At 44.5% G+C, this 25,549-nt stretch overlaps 2 protein-coding genes across 3 annotated transcripts in view; one reads left to right on the forward strand and one right to left on the reverse strand.

Annotated features, from left to right (window-relative positions):
• CTNNA1 (catenin alpha 1) overlaps positions 1–25,549 on the reverse strand; it is a 187,292-nt gene that overhangs the window by 51,516 nt on the left and 110,227 nt on the right. The gene's annotated exons all lie outside the window — the stretch shown is intronic.
• On the forward strand, positions 2,695–4,299 carry LRRTM2 (leucine rich repeat transmembrane neuronal 2; the record flags this gene model as incomplete). The annotated part of the gene is made up of 1 exon (XM_082063566.1): positions 2,695–4,299. A coding segment is annotated over one exon (1,605 nt), but the record flags the coding sequence as incomplete, so codon positions are not given.

Below are 25,549 nucleotides of genomic sequence, written 5' to 3' on the forward strand. Positions count from 1 at the left end.
AGGAACCTACCAACAGATACTGATGCAAAAAGCAAAATGTTTCCAGAAGATACCTAAATTCAGCCTCTTGGTAATAGCAGAAGTAGGTAGCACAGGAGACGAGTAACACTTGACCTGTGTAATTTTATTAATGACACCCTTTAAATGTTGTTTGTAAATGTTACGTTATCGTATTTAAATGTTACTAGAATTCCAATGAGGATTCTGCAGAGCCGAGCTGCTCCGTGGCAGAGCCGCGGGTCTGGGGCGCAGGAGCCCAGCGGGCACCCGACAGCCAGGCCTGAGCGCCGCTCCCGCGCCTTCTGCGCAGGGAACGTTCCATGTGAACAAACTCTTCACATAGGTTCATGTCATTTCTTTGCAAATGTGAAAACATTTACTAAGGCAGAGCAATTTAAGAAATTCATCTAGCATTTCCTAATTCGCTGTATCATTAGTTACTTTCCTGCATTTTTCTGGTTTGCTCTGTTTTTTTGGGGAGGGTTTGAGGTTTTCTTTTTGTTTGTTTTTAAAGAGTTCACCTTCTCCATCCCTTTCCTTTGCCCAGCGCAGAGAGGAGGCACCGCAGGCAGGGGTGCAGCTCTGCCACGGGACTGCTGAGGCAGAAAACACCACCTTAGTTCAAATAATACCTCTAAGGAACCAAAGCTTAGTAACACAAGCGGTCATTTCATTTTAAATTCTTCTTCTGATATAACTCAGCATCCTCCTCCATCAGCATGGGAAGTTTGTTACTCTCAGCTCATGCCGTATTTTGGGGTTGCAAGCAATACCTCAAACATTTTCAAGTGCCTTCGACTACATTATTGCTTTAGCTCTCAAGGTGAAAATAAAAGAGCTTATCCAAGTTGCTTGGAGTGGGGAGCTAACACCTCCCTGCCTCATCCATACCAAGGCCAGAGCAGCTGCTCTGGAAGCTTTCTTGCACACGCACACAAAAATCCTAAAACCATTAAAAAAATTAAGTCAAGTTCCTTTCCCTTTCAGTACCAGCTGTCCCAGAGGAGAGTTTGCTCCAGATAAAAGGGCAATGAACTTTGGAAAGCAGCAGCCAGGGCAGCACGTGTGCTCCTCCGCGCTGCCCGTGCACACTGGCTGTCACAGCACACGCGGCTTCGCAGGGTCATCACCTCCAAAAATGCTCATTTCTGCACCTCTGAAACACAAGGGATAACTGTCATGGGCCCACACCGCAGAGAGATGCTAAGGGCAGTAACGTCCCCCCTTTCACGGGGGGCTTCTGACACCAGAACGTAAGCAGTGACCGCAGGGAAGCGCTCAGAGCCCCGTCGGTGAATGCCAACCTCACTTCTCCTGCACTCCTGGCCCCAGGAAAAAGCAAGCACAAAAACCACCGGCTGGGGGGGAAAAATAGATTTTCTAGTTTCATAACTGCATGCTGTCAAGCTGGATTCCAATTAAATTTTTCCTGTGCCCTAAAACGAGCTTTGCTTCTTCCAGAAATTTCTCCTGGCTTGAAAGGTTCGCTCCCGTCCTTTGCTCCCGGGCTGTGCGCTGTACTTTCTGACACGCCACCTTCATCTACATGACTGCTCTCCCCCTCCGCCACTTTTGCAGGGACCACAGTTGTCAGGCGTAGCTTGAAGCTGCCAAATCGCTCTCACCTCCACAAAAAGCTGGTGCTAAGCAGCATCCTCTATTCAACCCGGGCATGTTTAGCACCTAAAAGTTCCTTTTGCCGGCGATGTTGAAGGGGAGCGGCAGCAGCTCGCGCTGAGGCGCCTCCACCCGCAGCTCTGCACACAGCGCCGCGGAGGGGGGAGCCAGTCTTTCCTATTCCTTCTAGCGTGAGGACCAAGGACTCCTACCGTCCATTTATTTCCGCGCCCCCCCCTCCCATCAGTGGTCTTTAAAACGATCACAGTATGCAGCACAATGCTTTAAAACAGCAAAGCTTCTGGAAAACCCAAACAAAAGGAACGTCACCGGGTGACGTCAGCCTATATACAGCCCTGTGTGGTCGCAGCGCATAAGCAAATCCATTCTTGTGCCGCTTCCCTGAAAAGCTTTTCAGTAAATGCACTCATGCTACTACAGGAGCTTCTCTCAGCAATAAGCCACCCATCTGCCATCAACAAGTTAGGACTAAAGGGAGCCACAGCTGCGCAAAAAGGAAACGTGAGCTTCAATTAAACAGCTGAGCAGCCACCGAGGATGAAAACTTGCATTAAGCGTTGATTTAAAAATTGCAGACCTGTTAGAGGAGATCAAGGCAGCGATTTCAAAAGGAATATTCCAGGAGAGCATCGTGGATTCAGTTTTGCACCGATATCAAAGGACACCAAGCCCAGTAAATTATTCAAAGGCTATCTTACATTAGAGCCTTTTACAGACTCACGGCGTTGAGTCTAAAACTACGACTGAATGCAACCTCCAATGTGCTCAAAAGAATGGGTAAGTCCCTGCGTTTCTATATACCTTGTCTAACGAATGACCGGCTGTGCTTTAGAGGAGCAGTTAGGTGCTAAAGCCAATCTTTCTGCCCTGAACCTTTTGACAAAAGTGTTTTCCAATTGTGACACTGTAATCCTCCGTAACAGGGCTAAAGAGTCAGCCTAAGTGTAATATCCAAGTATTCTGTGTTTCATAGTAAAAGTTGTTTCTTGCATTTAGAATTAGCTTGTCGGAAATGCATGGCAATGTTATCTGCAGTGAAATCTTCCATGGTGATGTTCAAAGTGTACTGATAAGGCTATCCTATCTTGTTGTTTTCCTAAATTATATTCTGCAGGCTTACATTTCAAGTGGCCATTAGGGGCTCGTATGCTGGCAGCACTATATGCAATGAGTATGGTTTTAAAAATGCTGCCTGCCTTGGGCATGGCTTGTCCACCAAAATGTCGCTGTGAGAAGCTGCTCTTTTACTGTGACTCTCAGGGGTTTCACTCAGTGCCAAACACCACTGAAAAGGGCTCGCTAGGTTTGTCACTGAGGCACAATTATATTTCTGAACTTGAGAGGGATCAATTTGCAAGCTTCAGTCAACTTACTTGGCTTCACTTAGATCATAATCAAATTGCTACAGTCAGAGAAGATTCTTTTCAAGGACTGTATAAACTTAAGGAATTAGTCTTAAGTTCCAACAAAATCTTTCATTTGCCAAACACAACTTTTAGCCAGCTGCTTAACCTGCAGAATTTGGACCTCTCTTTTAATCAGTTATCCTCTCTGCACCCCGAGCTCTTCTACGGCCTTCGCAAGCTCCAGACATTGCTCTTGCGTTCCAACTCCCTGCGGACCATCCCGGTCCGCCTGTTCTGGGACTGTCGTAGCCTGGAGTTCCTGGATTTGAGCACAAACCGCTTGCGAAGTTTGGCTCGTAACGGATTTGCGGGATTAATCAAGCTGAGGGAGCTTCACCTAGAGCACAACCAGCTGACAAAGATTAATTTTGCTCACTTCCTCCGGCTGAGCAGCCTGCACACGCTCTTCTTGCAGTGGAACAAAATTAGCAACTTGACGTGTGGGATGGAGTGGACCTGGAGCACCTTGGAAAAGCTCGATTTGACTGGGAATGAAATCAAAGCCATCGACCTAACCGTCTTTGAAACTATGCCTAACCTGAAAACCCTCCTCATGGATAACAACAAGCTCACCACGCTGGATTCCAAGATCCTGACCTCGCTGAGGTCCCTCAGCACCGTGGGCCTCTCGGGCAATCTGTGGGAGTGCAGCCCCAAGATCTGCGCCCTGGCCACATGGCTGGGGGGCTTCCAGGGGCGCTGGGAACACTCCATCCTCTGCCACAGCCCCCACCACGCCCAGGGAGAGGATATTCTGGACGCCGTGTACGGCTTTCAGCTTTGCTGGAATTTATCGACTGTTGTCACCCCCGTGGCTACGACGGACGCGGCTCCCACTACCGAGCCCACGAAAAGAATAAGCTCTTCTCATTTCCATATGGGAGACAAAGAGATTCCAACCACGGCAGGCATGGTCGTCACCACCGAAGAGCCGTTCCCGGAGCCAAACAATGCCATCTTCACTCAGAGGGTAATTACAGGAACAATGGCTTTATTGTTTTCTTTCTTTTTTATCATTTTTATAGTGTTCATCTCCAGGAAGTGCTGCCCTCCCACATTAAGAAGAATTAGGCAGTGCTCAATGATTCAAAACCACAGGCAGCTCCGATCCCAAACGCGGCTGCATATGGCAAACCTGGCCGACCAGGGACCCTATAATGAGTACGAACCCACCCACGAAGGACCCTTCATCATCATTAACGGCTACGGACAGTGCAAGTGCCAGCAGCTGCCGTACAAAGAATGTGAAGTATAATACCCACATGCCATCACAAAGTAAATCAGATAAGTAACCTATTTTAAAATTGTAGGGGACCTATATCAGATTCTAATTTTTACAAATGTTGACATAAAGCCTAATTTTCCAAGCTACTTAATGGAAACATTGTTTATGGAGTGGTGCAGTATTTTTAAGTTTTTTTAAAAATAAATCCATAATATTTTCAGTGTTAAAGAAGCAATGATTACATTAAACTTGCACTCCTGATGTTTAAAGTCTAAAGAGACACCTCGAACTATGTAAAACGTTTCATGTTATGTAATTATATGGCTGTGTGTAAACATTTATACCCAAGTCTCCACATTCTACTTTTTCTAATGAGAACAGTGCGAGGGGAAGGATACTGGCTATCTGTACAGAGATCTGCGGGGGGACATACGCTCCGTTTGTTCCACTGCAGCTGTAGCATCCCAAACGCTCCAGCTGGCTCCGCTCACTTGAAAAGCTGCCGGGGAGGAAGATTTTCCTCCTCTGATCATTTCACACCAGTGAAAAAAGGGGAGGGGATACAAAGGGGGAAAAAAAAGAGTGGGGGTGAGGGGGGGCTAAAAAAGTCCAGGTGGAGATTTAAGAGTGTTGGGGACGGGTGAATTTATTTTAATGCAGTTTTCCTATCTGCATATTCATAGTTTGGCTTGTTTCAAAGGACCTTGCTCAGGCTCCCGCCAGACACAGCAAGGAGCCGTTCCCAGGGTCACAAATTAGCAGGACGGTCACAAATTAGCAGGACGACTCTCCAGGCGCTTCCCAAGCGGGCAGCGCAGCTTATTTAGGAAAGCTCAGTGCGACGGGATCAATACTAAATATTAAGTGCATTCAATTCTTATCGGCTCCCTGGTTTGGCTTGATGATGCTTTTCATGAATTCAGGCTAATTACTTAGGACAACCAAACGGCATTTCAATGCCTTTTCATGTCTAAATACCCTTAATACAAGTTTTTCTTAAAGAGAGGTAAATGTGAAGCGCGAGGCGAAGCTGGAAGGAAGGAAGAAGCGTGGCTTTGTGCCCCCGCCGCCCCCGGCTGCGCCGCCCTCGCTCCTGGCAACGATTTTCATGCACTAACTCCACCGGTTTCTCTGGAGACAGAATGAGCCCCTGTAATATAAGCTCTCACGTGTCCTCCTCCCCCAAAAATTCAAGGTAATTACTAGTTAAAAACAAACAAAACAAAAAATTACATACCTTCTGATAAGTTAGAATAATATGATTAGTCTATAGAATAGTTCACTGAAAAGTGTTTTGTTTCTTACTCGATATGGGACAGAATTGAAACTAGCATACCATTTTTAAAAAGCATATATAAATATATATACACACATGCACCTCATTCTTAAGGAGTAATTTGCTTTCTTTAGCCAGAAGCACCATATTGCTATTTATCCTATATTGTGAGATTCTCTGTAAATATTTGCGGATCTATGCAGCGCTGGTGGTGTCAGATGCCACGGGGGTGGGGGGTCTGCAGAGATGACATTATTTTTAAGTCAACTGCTCAAATATTGTAAACGTTCTAACCAAAGCTAAAAGGACCAGAGGGATGGAAATTTTTATAGATATATATAGATATATATATACATGTATGTATAACTAAAAAGATGTGTTGTGTCCAATGCTGCAGTGTTGAACAGTTACCAGCACACACCGATGAAGAAAAGAGATTCCTCACAGTGTTGCCATACCTTGAACAAATCAGTAATTACAGTATGCTAATTGTGTTGTACTAAACTATTCTGCAAACTTTTTAAACAGGAAAAAAACACTGCATAAAAATCCATTTGCTATTTCACTCTGCTTTATTATATCTGTATTACCACTTAGTGAGGTATTTAGGGTGCAATTATACAACAGTTTGATGTTTTATTGTGAAATGAATTTGTCCAAGACAATTATAGCAAGATAAGTGTGACTTCTGTTAAGATTTTACATAAAGATTTTTCAGTTGTTGGTTTTGAAGATATTAATTTGCATCGTTTTACTTTTACATACAGTGCCCTTATAAAACAATTATTTTGTTTACTTGCTGTGACTCTGTACTTTAATGAAGAGACGCTATGGTTTTCCATAGAGATAACCTTCGAACCCTCCATTCTGTTCATACTCCGATGAGCCGATTTACACCTATTGTAGGAAATCAATTACTGCTTTTAACTGAATACAATAAATCCTGCAGAGCAGGTGGACAAAGAGCAAATATTCTGTACGATTAAATCCCACATGAGCCAGGAGGCCAGACCTAAGCTGATAAATACAAAAATGTGTTGGCATCCAAGGGTATTTAGCTGCTCGTAGACAGACTTGCTTCATTCCTTAGGACGAGTGAGTGCTCAAGGCTCTGCCCTTATGTTCAGGCGCTTGCTCTGCTTTTACTTTTATATATATAGGGGGGTGTGTGTGTGTGTGTGTACATGGGGCAGGTGAGTGCAGCCCCCCAGCCCTGATCGGGCACCTCCCTCCCCTCGCGTTACCCAACACCATGGGCCACACCGGGGCCGCTCAAAAGCAGACACTTTTGGGGCGATTTTCACGTCTATCTGTAGGATACCAGCAGAGAGAGTGAGAACTGAACCCATTCGTTACACTGGCAGGGAAATAATCTGGCTGCCCCATCACCAGCCACCAGATCACGCTGAACCCCGCTGTATTCCCAGAGGAACCCACCAGCCCCGCGCTGCCCGGCGGCTCCAGAGCTACCACGGCACCTTCCACGTGCTAAACACAAATGGCCTCTTGACCAAAGCCTGAGGTTCCTCACCAGGAGGTGCCTTCCCAACACCCCAGCTCTGCACTCAGCTTATCATTATGCCCAAGAGGAGCAAATCTAAACGCTGGATTTAATCCTTTCCTCCACCCCAGGCACTCACACAAATTTTCCAAGGGCTGTTCCAGTGCAAACACCCCCAGGCACCAAGTCCTCTGCCCCCAGCATGCCCAGTTCATGCTGGTGCCGCTGCCCTGGCACCGTTCCATTCCACCGGGACCCCGCACCACCCGCTAAGGCGCAGCCTGCCTCTCAAATGCCGTGGTTTATGTCTGCCATTTCCAAACCCATTTGTTGCCAGGTTCCAGGCGTAAGCAAAGCAATTCCACAAACATTACATTTAGGATAACAGGTATCATAAAACTCGCAGAATGTCAAACACGAGCAGCGAAGTCAACTTGAATTCCCCGAGGAGGGCCGGCGAGCGGCAGGCACAGCCATCGCTCTGCACAAGGACACCACCAGAGGCTCTGCAGTTTGATTTTTTTCAAGTTACTGTCTTCCATTCTCAATTGCTTGTGACTCTTCCAGGCAAGGAGGGTTTTGTAATAATTGCATTACTCAGCAGCTTGATTTATTTTGTTTATGGAACAAGAAGCATGATGATTTGGTTTCAATTAATCATATTTGAGTATGAGCACTGGCTGATGACGAGAGGCTGTTAACTTGCTCTCCCCAAATACCATCTCTGTTGCACAGCCTTGGTTTCTCCAGGCACTAAATGGCATTGCAGCTGGCTCCCCACGCTTGGGCACAGCCTCACCCAGCGTTTGGGCCTTGGAGACACCAACATTGCTGCTGCTGCTGCTCTCCAGACCCTCATCCCATGCACAGATCTCCCCCACTTCTCCTCCTCCTGTCACTGAAATGCAAACCCAGCAGCACAAGTTCAATCCTTGAGTCATCATCCTGGAACAGGTCTGAATTAATGCTCTCGGTTCTCCTCTCATTAGTCGCTCTGCATTAGATCATCGTTTCAATGCACACAACTAAGAACTGCTCGCTAAGGAGCGCGATGGGTTAGAGCTCAGCCTGCAGATGAGGGTTCCTCTGCACAGAGCTCCCGTCTCTTATCAGATGGAAACATAATTCGTGCCGCTGTATCAATGTTTGGGTTTGTTTGCTTTTCCCCAAGCAGAAATGATCTGATTTTGCAGCTATAAGCTTGCATGCTAATCTGAGCATCTGAGCTTATGTCCCATTACCCCCCTTAGCAGACAGTGGCCTATTGCTAAAACATAAAATCAGAAATATCCAGTGGCTTTAAACGAGAAATCTGCACTACACTTATTTTTTAATGTGTCTAAGTTAATTTCTATACTACTTTAATGAAAATAAAGTTCATTTAATTTTGTGATCTGTGTAGCTATCAAAATGCATCTGTTCAGACTTATGAAACCTACCCAGAAGCTGAACTTCATCTTTCTTCTGAAGTTTTCCATAAAAGTTAAGAGTTCAGAGAGGGATACAGTATTTCTCCTCCCTCAAAATAGGAACAAGTAAGGAAACAACAAAAATCAAAGGCAGCTGCAGAGCAGCAGCTCCTCCCTCCATCGCAAAGAGTCCTGGTCACTAGAACTGGTGCCAGGCTCTGCTTTTTAAGCCATCACACCAGCACGGTGCTCAAAGATCATTGCAGAGTCATCCGGAGAGTCAGCATTTCACACCTTGTAGAAAAACCTTTTGGGGGTTATCGAGGGAAAGGAAACAGAGGCTTTGATGGATATAATCAAGCCTCAGGTGGAAGAAAGCTCGGGCTAAGGTCAAACACTGTGCAGCTTGTACAACAGCTCTGGTGTAGGCACTGAAAACCCACACCTGCCGTCCTTCCACCACTGCTTTGTGAAAACACAACACCAAAAAAAACACCCCATTTTTCTTTTTACTAATAAAAACATTAGTAAGTGAACTATTCTACCAGCTTAGCAACCAGAGATTAAAGAGTCCTAGGTGCATTGTATTTAAATTATGTTTGAAGAGCCAACTTCTGGTGGGAGGGGGTGTAAGTCATGGAGTAAAAAAAAGTGCAGTGTGCAGAAAGATTTTGTTATTAAAATTGTGTATACTGTAAAACTGGATTTGCCTCTTTCTTCCTCCCTTTTCAAACAGAGATGCCCAAAGCTCATTTTTTCACAATATGTACAGACCAGTCTACATCAGAGCAGACAATTCAGGTTTGGGCCAGTCCATTTGCCATAACCCTATCAAATCCAGCACCTTCAGTTATATCACAGTGAATCAGGTGGTCTGCATGGGCTCTTCCCAAACAAGGTGTCTCTTGACTGCTTTGTATAAGCTCCAGCCCTGGGTGCTGCCCTTGGGTACCCGGTAGAGCAGGTGTTTCCAACAGGAACACCTGGCCAGGAATTCAGCGAGCACAACCAATCCGGAACTTCAGCTCTGAACTGCAGCCACCTAGAAAGTGTCAGAAATACACTGGCTGCACAAGAAGCGTTCTTTATGTGGGCTACCGCAATGAACGCGCCGTTCAAACTCGCAGTGCCTCAATAACAGGAAGATTGCTGATTTAGAGGAGCGACAAGTTCACAGACACAACCCAAAAGCCTTGCTACAACAGCTGAACAAATGAACAAGCTGCAGGATGTTCCAAGATGATTCCATGCACTGAACTGCCAGCTAAAATAATTCAGTAACTAAGCTCTAGCTGCATTTACTTTTTTTTTTTTTCCAAAAGGTTTGGCTGCAATAAGTTCTCCAGGGTTTTAAATGTCAGTTGCCTAACTACCTCTCAAATCCTTCTACTACTTCAAAGAAGCACATGATAAGTCTATTTTCTTAAACTCTCTAATTTTAAGATAAAGAGTATCTCAAAATACAAACCCAGTTGTTTTCACAAGCAAAGGTAAGATACATAAAAGTAGTATTCTGAATATACTATGCAAAGCTTTTAAATCTAATTAGTAACAAGGAAATGTCAACATCACTAGCTGCTTCCTTTTAAATGCAGGCTGCGTTAAGACAGCTGCAAAAAACCTGAGACTCCAGCGAGGAGCGCAGGAGTTAGTTGAGAAATACAGCACAGCGGGGCCAGCGCCAGCTCGCTGCTCTGAGCGCACAGGAGGGACAGGATTCAAACAAAACCCTCGTGGCAACATTTACTGCAACCTGTTCTCCGGGAATAAAAGCTTTTTGAAATCCTGACGCTGGCCCAGGTACCCAGAGAGGTGGTGGCTGAACCATCCCTGGAGACATCCCAGGCCAGGCTGGACGGGGCTCTGAGCAACCGGAGCTGCTGAAGATGTCCCTGCTTGTGGCAGGGGTGGCACTGGGGGACATGTGAAGGTCCCTTCAACCCCAACTGTTCTGTGACACAAAAGAATGCCTACAATTGCCTCATTAACTAAATTTCATGTTTATTTCTGTGCTGCAAGATGTTTGGCTACTAAGGGCACTCAGCAAATGTTTCTGGGATGAGAGGTAACCAAAACGTTATTCTTAGTTCTGCTGGTTTTAATCAACAAGGTCCAAGAAATTTGCCTTTTCCTTCTTTCGCAGTCTGCTGAAAGGATGAGATCAAAGTCTGAAATACACACAAAGATCATTGGAGACCTCCTGAATCAGCAGCATGAGACACAGCAGCTGGGAGCTGCGCAGGACCAGAGGAGAAGAGATCCCCAGTTAATACAAGCTCTTCTCCCCAGTACGGAACACAAACACTTCAGAGACACACAGAAGCAAAACTAAAGTGGTATTCTCTACTACTGGGACATTTTAAGAAACTAATAAATCTTCCTTTAAATATATATATAAAATATATTTATTTTAAATGCTGTTCAAGTAACTTACCCCTGTTTTCTCCCAGCAGGCTCTACTACTTGTATGTTGAATTCTCAAGCAAACTAGACACAGATAAAGTGCTGTTTTTCTTTTTCACCAATCCCTACCCCTAAAGAGTGTGCAGGGCAACCACTGCTTGAATACAGGTGCATTATGTTTTATACCGGTTAAAAAAAGCAGCCTTATTTCATGAAAACTCTTGAAGTAAGTGGCAAAGGCTCATCCATCAAGGAGGTTCTTAAATAATGAATGGGTCATAATTCTTCACAGTCAAAAGCAATTAATTTTCTGTATAATAATCAGGAGAATAAATCTGAAAAATCCATTCTAATGGCTCTGAATCCGAAGGTAGTGTTGCAGCTGAATTTTTAATCTTCAAATACAGGAGCAATGAGGACTTCTTCTGTTTAAATACACAATCTTCTACCAAACAGAACAGCTTTCCTGCATATTTAATGGGTAGAATGGGTTTTGCAAGACCGCATGAGATTTAAGACAGCACTAGATACAGGAAATGCATTTCAAGTAAAAAGGTCCTTCTTTCAAGATACTTCTCAACTGCATAGCTACAAAATTCTTGAAATATCCTTTATGAAGTGTGCAAAGTATTGCAGAAAAGCTTATACCAAAAAGCAGTTTTACTCTTATGTTTGCAAAGAGCTAAAAATATTGAGAGGAGTGTTAAAGCAAAATCCATCTCAACCCTACAGCAAGTATTCTTATTAGGATGCATTTGCTCTCTTGCCTTTAACTAACTCCTCAATAATCCATCACGTACCCACCACCTCTGCCTCCAAAGCCATGTGCTGTTAGCTGGACTATCCATTTCTGCCCTCAAATAGATTGCTTCAACCCTGATACCACCTTCAAGTTTTTAATCTTTCAGAGCAGAAAAAATACCCTGTAAAATTAATAGAGCTCTTAGTAAAGCCAATAATGACACAATCTGTTAGCAGTGAGAACACAGGGAAGGGGACAGGGACACAGACACGAGTGAGCTGCTGTCTGTAAAGGCACCACACAACAGTTCACAAGGGAGAAATACTCATCCATTCCCCACACCGCAGAAACTTTAGGGAGCTTTGTTAACAATAAAGTCCAATTATAGGTCCCCAGGCCAGCTTACCTGACCCAGAAGGAGGTTGCACAGTGAACACCCTCAGCAAGCACCGAGCGTGAGCCAGGAACGGCCTCGGCGGCTGGGCAAGGCAGGCCATGCTGCAGGCCCAGCCAGCCCTACACCTCATTTAAAGAGCAAAAGCATCATCTCCATTATCCTCAGGATAAGACAACATGCTTCAGTAAAGATGCGGAACCGCTTTTTGATTGAGTCTAGCCCTGAAGCATCCCATCCCCAAACGAACAGCAACAGCTGTCATACCGAGGTCTGCAGAGACTGGGGATTAACTCCATGCTTGAAATTCTGGTTGTGTAATTTAAAGGTTAAGGAATTCCTCCTTGATCTTTCCAGATAGTCCCGAAGATGGAAATAGCTGTGTCGCTGCTCCCAGGTAGCACGGACACACAGCTCGGCACCCTGGGGAGCAGCAGCTCGCTGCAGGACCAAGGCTGGTAACAACTAATGACAGCTGGAAGCTCTGCAGATATCAGATCTGTATCTTCAGGGTTCAGGCCTTCAAGAATTGAACAGCCACAGGGCAGGCAGGAGGAGAAAGCCATCTCTAGTTTATATTCCTCTCCATGGATGGCCGGTTTAGCTCTGGGATATCTATTAGCACCATAGCAGCTGTGGAACTTGGAAATGAGAGTGCTCTGACCGCATGACAGATGCCTTTTGCCTGCAATTAGCATCCAGTCCTAAGACACCAGAAACTTCAAAAAAGGCTAAGGTGAGACATTTGATCAGGTTGGACTACAGAAAAAAGATACTTTGGCAGTACTACATCTCTAACATGACACTACAGTCTTGAGCAAAACACAGACACCTTTGACAAGTTACTCTGTAGTGACAGGGAACATTCAGGAGATGTTTGTACATCCCTTACTGAAACTACAAAGTAAAATGCTCCAAGTCCCACACGTAATGAGCTTTTGCCAGGTATTGCTCTGTGCCTGTGAATGGAGAGCGAGTCTCTAGAGCAGCTAAAACGTGTCCTTTGGATGAGGGACACCTGCTGCTGCCCATCGGTAAAATAATTAAACACCCACAGAGCCCCCAGCATAACATAATGTAACAATGAAATCAGGACTAGGGCACTTCAGATATTTACAGACCATGTGTGTGACTTTAACATGCCTTCCGCGGTGGGAACTGCTGAACAAGTTGCAATGCCTCTGCCACTCCAAGTTGTAGATTTGTCAGCAATGCAGGTAATTTGACAAATGTGAAACTTGGAGAAAACAACCACTTCATTTCAAATCTGAGAAGCGTTTGTGGAATGAACTGGAAGCCCTTGCTGCAGAGATGGGCCCGAGACAGCAACCGCCACCGGCCACGCAGCAACGTAACCTGCAAAAAGCACTTGCACAGAAGCAGCAACATTATGTGGAGCCCCAGAACGCAGAAGTTAAAGCTCCGCACCCTCCGCTAATGCATCTCCAGAGAATTGCAGGTCTCCCCGTGCCTGACAGCACGTCGTAAACCACGCAGGCAAATGAAAGCACTGACAGGATGGAGAACGGCTCCAGCGCACCATGCAGATAAATTTCAGGGATATTACCCCTTCACATCTACAACTGTCTGTGGACAACAATTAACTTGACGAAGCACGCCAATGAGAGTGTCCAGAGACACATGAAGAAGCTTTATACTATATTCAAATGAGCTGACGCTACCAGACTGCAGACTGCTTTCCTCTTCTTCGTGGGCACTCCATCACTTGAATACACCACAGTAAAGCTGCATCATCAAAACTGCAACTTTCTGACACCTCTTTTTACTGTCCATTTATTAAAAAGCAGTAATCTTCATCAGGTAAATTAATAAGCGACCATCAGCTTTAAAAACCAGTTTTGGTTGTTTATGAGAAGCTGGCTACACTGCAGCACATCCTGCTCCCCGCAGCTCCTCAGCTCCAACCTGCGCTGCAGGGACGGAATTCAGTCTGTGCTCACCGACCAGACACCCACTGGGAACCAGGGACATACCAGAAACCATCCAAAAAGATGAGGTGACAAATAACAAACCAACCCAACCGCTCCATTCCTCTAAAACATTAATGATGCACGTGCATGCAATGAGTAAAAAAAAATAATGTAGTAGAGACATGACACAGTAAATTCAGGTGAAATAATATGAAGTATATGCAACCAGTGATCCTGGGGCACCAAGTGAAAACAATATTTACAAATCAAAATTCAATCTTAAAAAAATATAAAATACTAATGGGGAAGTTTAGCTATAGAAGGCAGAAAAATTCAGTTTCAAGAAGGGTTTGAGCCTCTGCAGATGGGAGTCTCTGCATAGAGACGGTTTCAAGGATATAGGTATTATCTTAGAACCAAGACTCCTCTGCTACTACATTAACCAATAACTTAATGTTATCTTTTATCTGTATAAAAGCACATTGGCTCTGACCATATCAGCTTACCCTAAATCTGTATCTGTTAAAATAGTGTGCTTACTACCTTACAACTGCATTTCCTGCGCTTTTGACCCATTCCCAGGCGCAGGTCATCTGTCCTGCACTTTGGGTATTTCCTGCTCATTTAAACCTCCAAGTACTTTAAGTATTGCTCAATGGGTAAACTATGCTGAAAATGTTACTAACTTTAATCCTGGGTTTGTTCTTGTTTGAATAATTACTATCTACTGTCTCCTGCGTTTGCTTATGCAAGACAAATGTTGGAAACTACTGAAAGAATCAGAACTAAATGTCAAGTTCTTGATGCAGATTGTTCACAAACACAAGGTGCAAAATATGATAACAAGTTTCAGTGATCTGAGGAAAATAAAACAAACCCCACATCATTCTGAACAGAAAGGGACTTCTTTGCCATTATTCCAACAGCTTCCAGCAAGGCCATTACACAGCCTGATTTCTATTTTGACAAGTGCTTTGGCTATTTCTTTCTTTCTGTAATGCAGTTATAATCAGGAAAGGCCTATTTTACCAGTATGTTATCAAAAGCATTCCACTGCCTTCCAAACAGATATTTCAAACTAGCAACATATTTCCAGTATTGTCACCAATATTAAAAAAATAACCCTCCAAAAGCCTTCCTTTCTCATACAAGAGCTATAATTTGCAACGTCACTCTTGCAGAGTCCGCTCCCAACAAAGAAGGAACATCAGGAGAACACACGAGTTAGTCTTCTTCCAAATGTCATCACATCTTTTAACTGGAATGGCAGCAACCCAGAATCCTCAGGCCTGCTCGGGGCTGAAACCCGCTCGGAATCCCTGCCACTGGCTCCAGGATTCGCACTCGAGGGCAGCGAAAATGCTGGGGACGGCGAGCAGAGCTGGGGCTGGTTTGTAAGTAGTTCGCATCCTAAGGACAATCAAATCTCAACCACATAAAGTGATAATTCCATCGCCAGCCCATGCAGGAATCCAGTTACTTACTAACTTTTATACACAAACTTACACCCCTCGTGCTGGGGCAGGAAAGCACAATTTCATTCAAATACCTTCACAGGCAACAACAGCTGAGTGAGTCCTCTTTTAAGTAATGGCGAACTCAAGCCTTTAAAATTACTGTCTAGTTCTATCAATGCATTCTTTCTTGAGGGGAAAAAGAGGTATTGCAATAGCACAAAGTAATTTTTTTTAATATTTCCACCTGAGATGTGAGGGCGGAGGAGGAAGGGATGGAGAGAGATGTCTGCTCTAGAAAACAACAGATTCTCAACCATTTTGTACTAATTTTGTACCACTACCAGGTAACAGAGCAACTGGTGTCCTCCTAAGACTTACATCTAAAGAAGTTAACAGCATAGGTTTGATAATATAGAGCACACAGGTTCTATACCTCTGCAACACATTTCCACCACCATGGAATCACTTAGAATCGTTTCAGACGGAAGAGACCCTCAGAATCATCAAGTGCAGCCATGACTATTCTATTCATACAGGTAAGTACCAGTAGGAAAGTGCCAGGGTACCAAGAAAATCATCCAACAACAACATGCATCGTTTCCTTAAGGGCTCAAAAGAAAACTGAGATTGGCAGCAATACATCATACACTAAAACTGAGTTTTCATTGAACCGGGTTTTCCTCATTTCTATTAAATCATGACTCTACAAGCCAGACTTAGACCCAGCATTAATAAAGCAAACATACTCAAGATATTTTGCAAAATATAAGAGGTTTACATTTCTTATTATCTGGATCATGTTTTCTACTTGAGCCAGGTCTGAGGGCTCTGACCAGGGTTCCGTTTGCCGGGTCCCCTCGTGGGACAGCAGTTCATGCCCAGTCAACAGGCGGAGGCAGAAGAGCGTCCAAGCTCCATCTTACACAGCCCAGATGTAAAGAGGTCACTGAGCAGTGGCTCCGGCACCCGCTCCTTCAGGCCCCTGCAAACTGCTCCTCTTCTCTTCCCTCCCCACCGTGAGCAGGCGGGTACATGGGCTCAACACAGCCACTAAAGATGTATCAGAAACGCTAATAAAAGCTCTATTTTAAGCCAAGGGTGTTTCTACAGGCAGTATGAAGGTGAAAACGATGCCTGACGGCCTCAGTTGCTGTGCAGGCAGGTGAGGCCTGACCCAGGCTGCACAATATTGTGTCAATAATTGCAGCTGTTTCCCCACAAGTGGTTCTGCTGAACCAGGACTAGTTAAGCTTGGCTACAAGTCAATTCATCTCACTTCCAGTACAGCTGGGGAGATGGGAGTAGCAGGACGGACGGGGGACCGTCCCAAAACACCAAATCAGAGGGACAAAAGGCTAGTGAGTAATCCACTACCCTTATAGGCCTGATTTGTCATTTTGATGTTAATTAGTAGTCTTATCTAAAGAGTAGCTCAAGTTTTTCCTTTGCAAATTACATGAACTAAGAGATACATGCAGAAATATGAAAAGCAGGCTGAAGTTTACACCCGCAGTAATTGTGAGAGCCTTGAAGTATTTTAGTTTTGATCATGTTTTACATGCACGTGTAAGGCTTTAGAAATAGAACAACTGAAATTGGAACAACACGGACCCCTGCAAAACTCAAATGAAAAAGAGTGAGCCGAGGCAGCATATGCCCTTTCCAAGAGGAAGAGAATGCATTATAAATCTGGGAATAAAGCCACCTAACTCCTGGCAAGACAGCTCAGAGAAACAGATAATAAAAACAATCCTACCCATACAGTCATAAGACCTTCAAAGCTAGAATTAATGTATCCCCTATTCATTATTAGAAATATAAATAGCTTCAGTTTGCGACAGATTTTTAAGTGTTTCCTGTAGGAAGGGATTCAGCCGCCTTAACCTGCAAAACAGCAACAAAAACAACTAGATACGAAGTTGTCTTCAACAGGAAGCAAAAGGCATTAAAAAGTGGCAATAGCATCAAAAGCTGAGTGTGGAGGGCGCAGTGCCCAAGCGCCTCTAGCCTCGCCAGCACCAAAGAGCAGATCTAGCTCTTCTGCCTCCCACACGGCATCTCGGTACCTTCTCTTGCCCCCTCAGAAGGCAAAAATAGCTGGGAAGAAGCCGGGCCGGCTGCCCCCGGGGCCGACCCCGCTGGTCCTGGTTCAATACCGCCAGCAACCTTCTTCCATCACCTCCATTCATCTAAAGCAAGTGACTCACCGAGGAACTGGGCACAAATAAAAAGGCACCGAAACGCGACATGCATAACGTCATCCTTTACAGAGGCACTATCAAGCCATTATTTACTGAGCCAACTAATTAGCCAGCCACCCTTGCAGATAATGAGAATGCATTAAAGTATTTAAAATTCCAGCACAAACCTGACGCATACAAAGTGGCTGCCCCTCTTCAAAAGAAAACAAATGTCAAAGGAAATAAACCATTTAGGAAGCAGGCAGGGTGTCCCAGGTGGGCTGGGAAGGTGGCAGCACCCAGGGGCAGTATTCAGAAAAGGCAAATAGGGCAAAGCACAGAGCTATGGGATGCAGAGATATTTCACATTTTTATTGCATCAGCCTCTACTTGTAAAGAAGTCATTAGATAGATGACTTAAATTAGCATTAGATAGATTATAAAGCAGCAGCTATTCTAAACAAACAGAATTAATGTACAGAGCTGTACAATCTGGCACAGAAAAAACAGGGACATTGAATGTACTTAGGCTGACAGTGATCTGAAAAACCCAGCTGGTTAAATTTAGTTTTACACCAAGAAATAAGCTCTAACTGAATCTACACTTCAGTGCAGCCCAGCACTGAGAGTTCCACATCCCCTCCCTTCACAGCGGCACCGCTCCAGAAACAGGCAACACAACTGAAGTCAAAAAGCAAGTTTACAAAACGCATAAAAGGAATTAATCCATCTACTGGAAATGACACCAGGAATACTCCCGGGGGTACGAGCTCCCTGCTCTTTCAAAAACATCTCCTGAACTCCAGCTCTGAGTACCCACGACCCTTTTTTTTTGGGGGGGGGGGAGAAGTTTCCACAGCACTACAAAAGAGCACCAAGACATTAATATTTGCCGCTTAATTACTACCTTTTTCTCTACACACACATTCCTCATAGGATCTCATTCATTGTAGTCGCACAGTGGAGTCCCACAGCATCTGCAAACACAGGAGCAGCCTCGAGGGGTGAAAAGCTGCGTGGGACAGAGCGGGGAGCGGAGCAGGAGGCACCGGAGCGGCCAGGGCTGCGATCCTGCTCCAAACCAGCTCTCACAACACCACATCAACCTGGTTTTGTGAAGACCCTCCCTTCCTCAATTCAAAGATCCTGTAGGACAAAAATGTGGCTGTTTGTAGGCCATTAGCTCCCGGGGCAAGACAAAAGGGCTTTTGATTTTTTTTTCTTTTTTAAACATTTCAGTTATTTCTGCATTAACTTCTCGCTTTCTTGGCTTTTTTCAGTCCAGTGACCTCTAGAATTGGGATTCTTTGACTCCTGGAGAGATGCCCAAAAAACTCATTCTGCCTCCAAGGAAATTCACAATTTGGCATTTAAGGGGAACAGTATCAAATGATATAGTTGCAGCTTATTTTGTACTTGACATCAGAGCTCCCATGTCACCTTCTTCCCCTGAAATGACTCAATACAGACAGCCCTCCAAGGACAGGTTCAAAGGCACGGTCGGGACAAGAAGCAAACCCCACCTTTCAGATTTTTCCCTGCACAGTCCAAGAAGCTGAGTGGGGAGGTGGGGCAGATACACACATGAAACCCTTCAAAAGCAGGACACTAAACTGAAAACACAGAGGCACTTGGGCAATATGATGTAGCCAGCTGCTCAACCTCTACACTAGTAGAATGAATTGCTGGGGATTAGTGAAGATGTTTTGAATAAAATTAATTGCATACTTAAAAGCAGTGCGCAGTACTAGGTTAAAAATGGGGGGATAGCACGTAAATGGAGGTATCTGACTGGCATTCACAGCTGTAATTCAACTGCTGGGAGGCTTGGAAAGGAGAAACATCCATGGAGACCTTCCAGCGCTAGATACAGGACACACAGGGTGTGCTCCAAACAGCTCCCGGGGCAGCTTCCTGCTTGGGAAATGGGTTTTAAAAGCATCGTATGCCCATGTTGCTAATTAACACCTGGAATGAACCTGAAACCTGTCAGTGCAAATGGTCACAAGTTGGTATCAGGAAAGAAAAACAAAATCCAGGCAAGTCTCAAGCACGTAACGAGGGGTCTCCAAGTTACAGGAAGATATTTCAGATCTCCAGCATTCCTTCATATTTCTGTATTTCTTTTAATTTTGAGAGAAGTTATGCAACTACATTTGTATTTCAAGACAACATAAAAAAATATAGCAGTATCAGAATTATTTGAAGTCTTGAATAGTTTAATAAGCACCCTGACTCCCCAAACTGCCCCGTGTGCAGCCCCACACTGCACAGACAACTCTGAATGTTATTATTTTTAAACAAAAGTGCCTGCCTTGCTTGTAGGTGGGAACCTCACTTCAAAAATCAATCAAAAGAATACAAAGAGAATAAAAAGTCATTTGTTTTTAAGGAGTCCATCTTTTAACTAGGAGACCAAAGTGTATTCCCCCGAAGGCAGCAGGGGACAGATGAGCTAAAAGGAAAATCTGGAGCGGGCAAGAAGCAGAAAGGGCTGGGTGGGCAGAACCCCACCGAGGGCACCCACACACCTTGCTCTGCACCCACCAGACCTGCCCCTCCGGTTTCCTTGGCTCCACAGCCACACTCGGCTCTCACACCGCACCTACAGAGTTAAACAGCTTTTAAACAAACTAACTTTTGTTTCCAGAGCCTTTCGAAGAGCTACCAGGCTTCATTTTCCAAGTTCTTTCCGCAGGTTTCATAAAGTAACTGATAATGTCAATTCAAGTTGTCATATTCAGCAAACCGCAGATGACAGCACCTCGGGCATACAGAAGAGATTCTGAGCTGAGAAGCAGTTTTTTTTCCTGGCCGCATATGGCAGCAGTAGAGCACCCAATGGATGGCAAAACCCTTACTTCCTGACAGTCCGAGGTTAACATATAGGCAGTATGAGTCAATAATCCACGAACGGCTGCACATCACGCAACATCTGCATTCAAGCTGAAACATACAGACATTATAGAAAAATACACTCCATCTATGAAAAGCACAGTGATTGTGAAAGCAAGCTCAGAACTACGCGACTCCACCATGTCACTGACTACTGGGAAATTTGCAAATGCACTGGTTTTCCCCCATGGGAAAACTTATTTAATTGGCACTGAGGAAAACCCATCTCTTAGCATACCTTTCCAAGGAAGTTCTTGGCTTGAGAGCCTATAGGTTTGTTGCTGTTATTGTAAAGAAACCACTCTTCTGGAGCCTCCATTCAGCAAGTACACAGTCTCCGAAGTCATGAAGTATTCTCCAATATCTTGGAGCAGAAGGCTTTTAACCCTGGCATACACGAGTTCTCTGCTCTGTTTCTCCTCTGCCCATTCGCCTTCAACTCCTGTCCAACCTGCTGAACAAACACGTCCCTGTGTAGAACATAGGAAGCCAAAATTCTCTCCTCTGTTTCAACAGCCTTCCAAGATACAGCTTCACCCTCATCCCTTCCTCAGACATGAGGAGGATTAAGTCACTCTTCTGCCTCTATTTACATTCAAGATGACTGCCACTACTTGGATTAGCCACAAACACTAATTATTCCGTATTGATTCAGTTGACTTTCTGGGACAAAGTAGGTCTAAAGCTCCAGGACACACGATGAGCATTGCAGAACATCAGCTTTCTTACACGGGATAAAACAGGCTAAGCAAAGAGCACGCTCTAGATGTTGAACGCCACATCCAGCACAGAAACTCTGGCTTCCTGTCAAGAAAGACTTCTACTGCTTGCATTGGGATCTGTAAAAAAGGTAAAGAGATATTAAAAGCAATAAAATAATAAAGCATAACAGGCTTTGCATATCACCAGCAAATTGGAGAGGATATTAGCAGTACCAGGCAATAGCAGAGCCATGTGTGCACAGACAGTGACCGTCCTCATTCTCCCACTTTATCATCTTCTGAATCTCATCCTGCAGAAAGAGAGGAGCTGAACCCAAGAGTTCTATTAGATAGATCAAGGCTAAAGAAAAAAGGGGAAGGGGAAGCCCAAGACTTGAGATGCTCATATTTTGTCATAGCACAAGGACTGTGGTATTCCAACTCTGTAATAATTCCATCCTCCCTTTCCTCCAACAAGAGAAATTCAAAAGCCCAGTTGTGTGTGTAATACTTCTGCACACTGAGAGCATGATCCTGCTGGAGGCTAAGAGACTGGTTATGCACAGCTCAGTAGTCACTGAGCAAACTTGCACGCTCTGTTCCATCTATACTCCCTGATTTGGGCTTTGAGAGAGCACTCCAGTATCACCAAAAGGAGCTCCACTAGGGTGACTTTAGATTTAATCTCATGTAGCCAGGCAGAGTTCAAATGTTTTCCTACTAAATGGTAGAATTCAAATTAAGTCACAAAACACGGAATTATAAAGCAGCATCCATGCATAGCATTATAGCATATTTATGTAAAAAGGTTCACAGCTCAACAGAAATAAAATGCTGCTAAATGCCAACTGCCACATCACAAAAAAGTGAGCACACGTTAGTATTTCAAGACTTCCACCAATCTTAAATGTTATTTGATCAACATTAAATTAAGAAACGTCTGGATTTATAACGCAGTATTAGACGATATTAGATATGTGTTAACACTGGAGATAGACATATGTCTAATAAGAAAGGAAAAATAGATGTTTCATCAATACCAACCCGAAGGGGTTGGGTAGGAAAGGAGGGATCAGGTAGGGTGGAAGCCTTCACTGCCACACCAAGTATCTCCAGGACTCAGGTCTCAGTCTAGAGATAGCGTAAGCCTCCAATTGTGCTGCACACATCAATGCAGTGTGTGCTGTAGGGGAGGGCAGCAACCCTCCTTCTTTTACAGCTACTAAGAGTCTACAAAACAAATGCTGAAAAGTGTGGCAAGACCGCAAGGCTGAGTACCGCTGAGTACAGCTCACACCGAGCCCCAGCCACCGCCAAATCCACTCACTTCAAGAGTTATTACTGGCATTTTTATGCCCAACAAGCAGCAAAGCCTGAAAGTGGCAGATGGAGAAGAGCAATGATTTAAGATTGCGATCAAGTGTTAAGTTTGTATTGGAACAAGACTTCAGGTGCAAGTGTTGGGCTTTGGTGGGTTTCTTTCAGTCGGCTTGAAGGCAGGCGTATAGTTCTTTAAGCAATGCATGGCGCAAACACTGCTTTGGGCCTGAAACGTATTCAGGACTTGTGGTGCCTGCAGCAATGAACTGGGAGCCTGGAACACCTGGAGCCCAGATGTGCTGCCCTCCCTCCCTCGCCAGCTGAGCCCTCAGCGCCGCAGTTGTTCGGGATCTCTAAAGCTGCAATTCCACACTTGCATCAGGATGAGCTCAGAGTAGCCACTGGGATGACAGCGAGCTCTGAAGAGCATGAAAACCCAAAGCTCACAAGGCTGATGAAGCTTTGCACAAGCTGGCTTCAGTTTATTTCTATAGGCCTCTGTATCGCTACCTAACAAATAAAAGTTCCTTGAAAATCTTCTGCAAACACACCCCATGCTCAGCCTCAAACGAGGGTGATGTTGGAGAAGCAACTTGTTGCTGTGGCCCGAAAACATCCGACTGATGCAGTGTGAAATTCTCTTCATCAGGCGTCCCTCCAGGTACGCTGACTTATTTACTCTATGTCAGTCTGTAAGCACTAAGCTTTAACTGTATGACTTCAGAAACGTTTTGTTTTTAAAAGCAGCATCTTTGTCAAGCTGATAGTGTGTATGGAAATGAGTGCCCAGCACAACAGCACAGCTCTGCTGAGCAGCCAAGTCCATGACAGGAACATCCATCCCGGCTTTCAAACCACATCCACCACGTCAGCATTCAAGCATCTTGAACTGACAGAAACAATATTAAAAAAGAAAGTGTAGATTATCTCAAGGCAGAATTTTTAACAGCATCTTCATCATAAATATGAATCAGTCTGCCATTTTAATTCACATCTATTTCCACAGAAACAGTTGCTTTCATTAAAAGGGCTATGAAAGAGCCTTTTCAAATATATAGATACTTGCTGTAAATAACTTTTACAGTTGGGAAAATTCACATACATTCCTTTCCAAGCTTGGATCCTTGATGGTAATACAAAGCTGTGGATCAACACTATTAATAAGCAAATTCATAATGAAAACCCATCTCCATTCTGTAAACCACAAGTGTGTCAGGACTAGAAATACCCTTTGCTGGTAGCTCTGAAGACAAAATTATTTCTCCCAAAAGATATTAAACAGATAAGCTAGACACTTTCCTGCCCATTCATTCTCAAGCATCAGAGATGCTCAAAGAAGCTTAGGAAAGAAAAGCAAAATAATGCAATCAAGATGGAGCAAATAGTACTTGTTTGGAGCAGTACATTTCCACAAGCACACTAAACACAGAAAAGGGGTGCAAAAGAAGCATTTAGCAAGTTATGAGACCACCAAGTCTAAAACCAGAAGTGCTGAGACCTACTTCAGGCATCTCAAGAGCCAAAGCACAGTGGCCAGCAGGCGAGAGCTCCCACCAGCCGCACGGTGCGGCAACCGGGCTCCAGCCTCCTCAATACCGTCCAGCTGAGCCGCACAGCTGCAAGCGGGATCACAGTCTGACACAGAAAGAAACACAACCCCCACCCCAAAAACAGCCACCTATGGCAGGCAACCACTCCAGGCCCAACAGAACATGGAAACTGGGAAAAAAAAAATCTGCTGCAATAATCTGTGTCTGGAACGGCTGCTCTGAAACCAGTCCCCAATGGTTTTTCTCCATTTGCTGCCAAGCACCTCTAATGCAATCCAGACACTCAAGGACACAGTCAGAATGTTAATATGAAAGCATTAAAATTCCCATTGAAATCGGACCTGTCAAGCTACTTTATGTAACACGATTTATCATTTCCAAATGTAGTAACAAGGGATTTTATTGTACAAGAGCATGTTGTACACAATGGGGCTCTGGGTTCGCATTCCGCACTAGCCAGACTAGAATTTCTGCCCAAACTGATGCCAGTGCGTGTCCGAGTTAGTGGTGTGTGCATGAAAGGGTAGCTGGATGCATTAGAAATTTATGGGGTACAGAACAGACTTAAAAGGAGAGCTCTCTGCACATCTCTGTGCATACTAAATAGACCTGGACACCTCTGATCGCTGCTACAGAATGGCTCTAAAACAGCCCTCGCGGAAAGACGCCAAACTGTCCCCGTCCCTCAGGGCACTTGCATCAAGCAATAAAAATGGACTGTCAAAAGCCTACGGAAGTTTTTCTTTCCAGCCTTACGTGTCAGTTGGATAACTGATGTCCTCTGCAAGATCAGCACAGGCAAACTGAGAGCAGACGGAAACTTCTGGTGAAGTTTCAGTGGACAGCCTGCACTTTCTAACCCCCCAAACGCCAACTGCAAAACCTCAACCTCAAAAACCACCAGCTCCTATATTTACCATATTTAATCAGCTAAAATCAAGTCAAGCTGCCCAAGTTCTGCACTAATAACACCATGGAGAGTTCCAGCACAGAGCGAATACCCTGTCACGGTTTGAAGTTGTGGATTTTTGTCCCTGTAGACGCATTTTCTTACCTCTCCATTCTACATACCAGATTCTCAGAAATGCAGACACATTTCAGCTCTATCAGCCCACTGTTCCTTTTTTATGCATTCATTTGTAGTTTAGATAACATAACTGCAATGAAGACTGCACACATACATTTAAGGCAGCGTTGACCAGGTCAGTACAGAAAAGCAGAGACCTTGACAAGAACCGTACCTGCTCTCTGCACCGGGAGAGGTGTCACAGCCGCTGCTGCGCAAAGGAAACACCGGCATAAAGCGGCAGTAGTTTCAAAAAATACTCTGCTTCATACTTTTTATTTGGAACAAACTGCAAGTGGTCAACGTCTACCAACACAAGGTGAGACACAAAGACTCTTTCGGTTGTATTTTGTTACATGGCCATACTCAGGACCGTAGCTTTCTTACCAGCTCCTTCATGGGCGTATTATTCATCTTGAACATCACTCAAGCAGATGTTTTGTTCTGTCCCCTTC

Source organism: Streptopelia decaocto (genome assembly GCF_964273445.1).
Source record: "Streptopelia decaocto genome assembly, chromosome: 12".
Lineage (NCBI taxonomy): Eukaryota > Metazoa > Chordata > Aves > Columbiformes > Columbidae > Streptopelia > Streptopelia decaocto.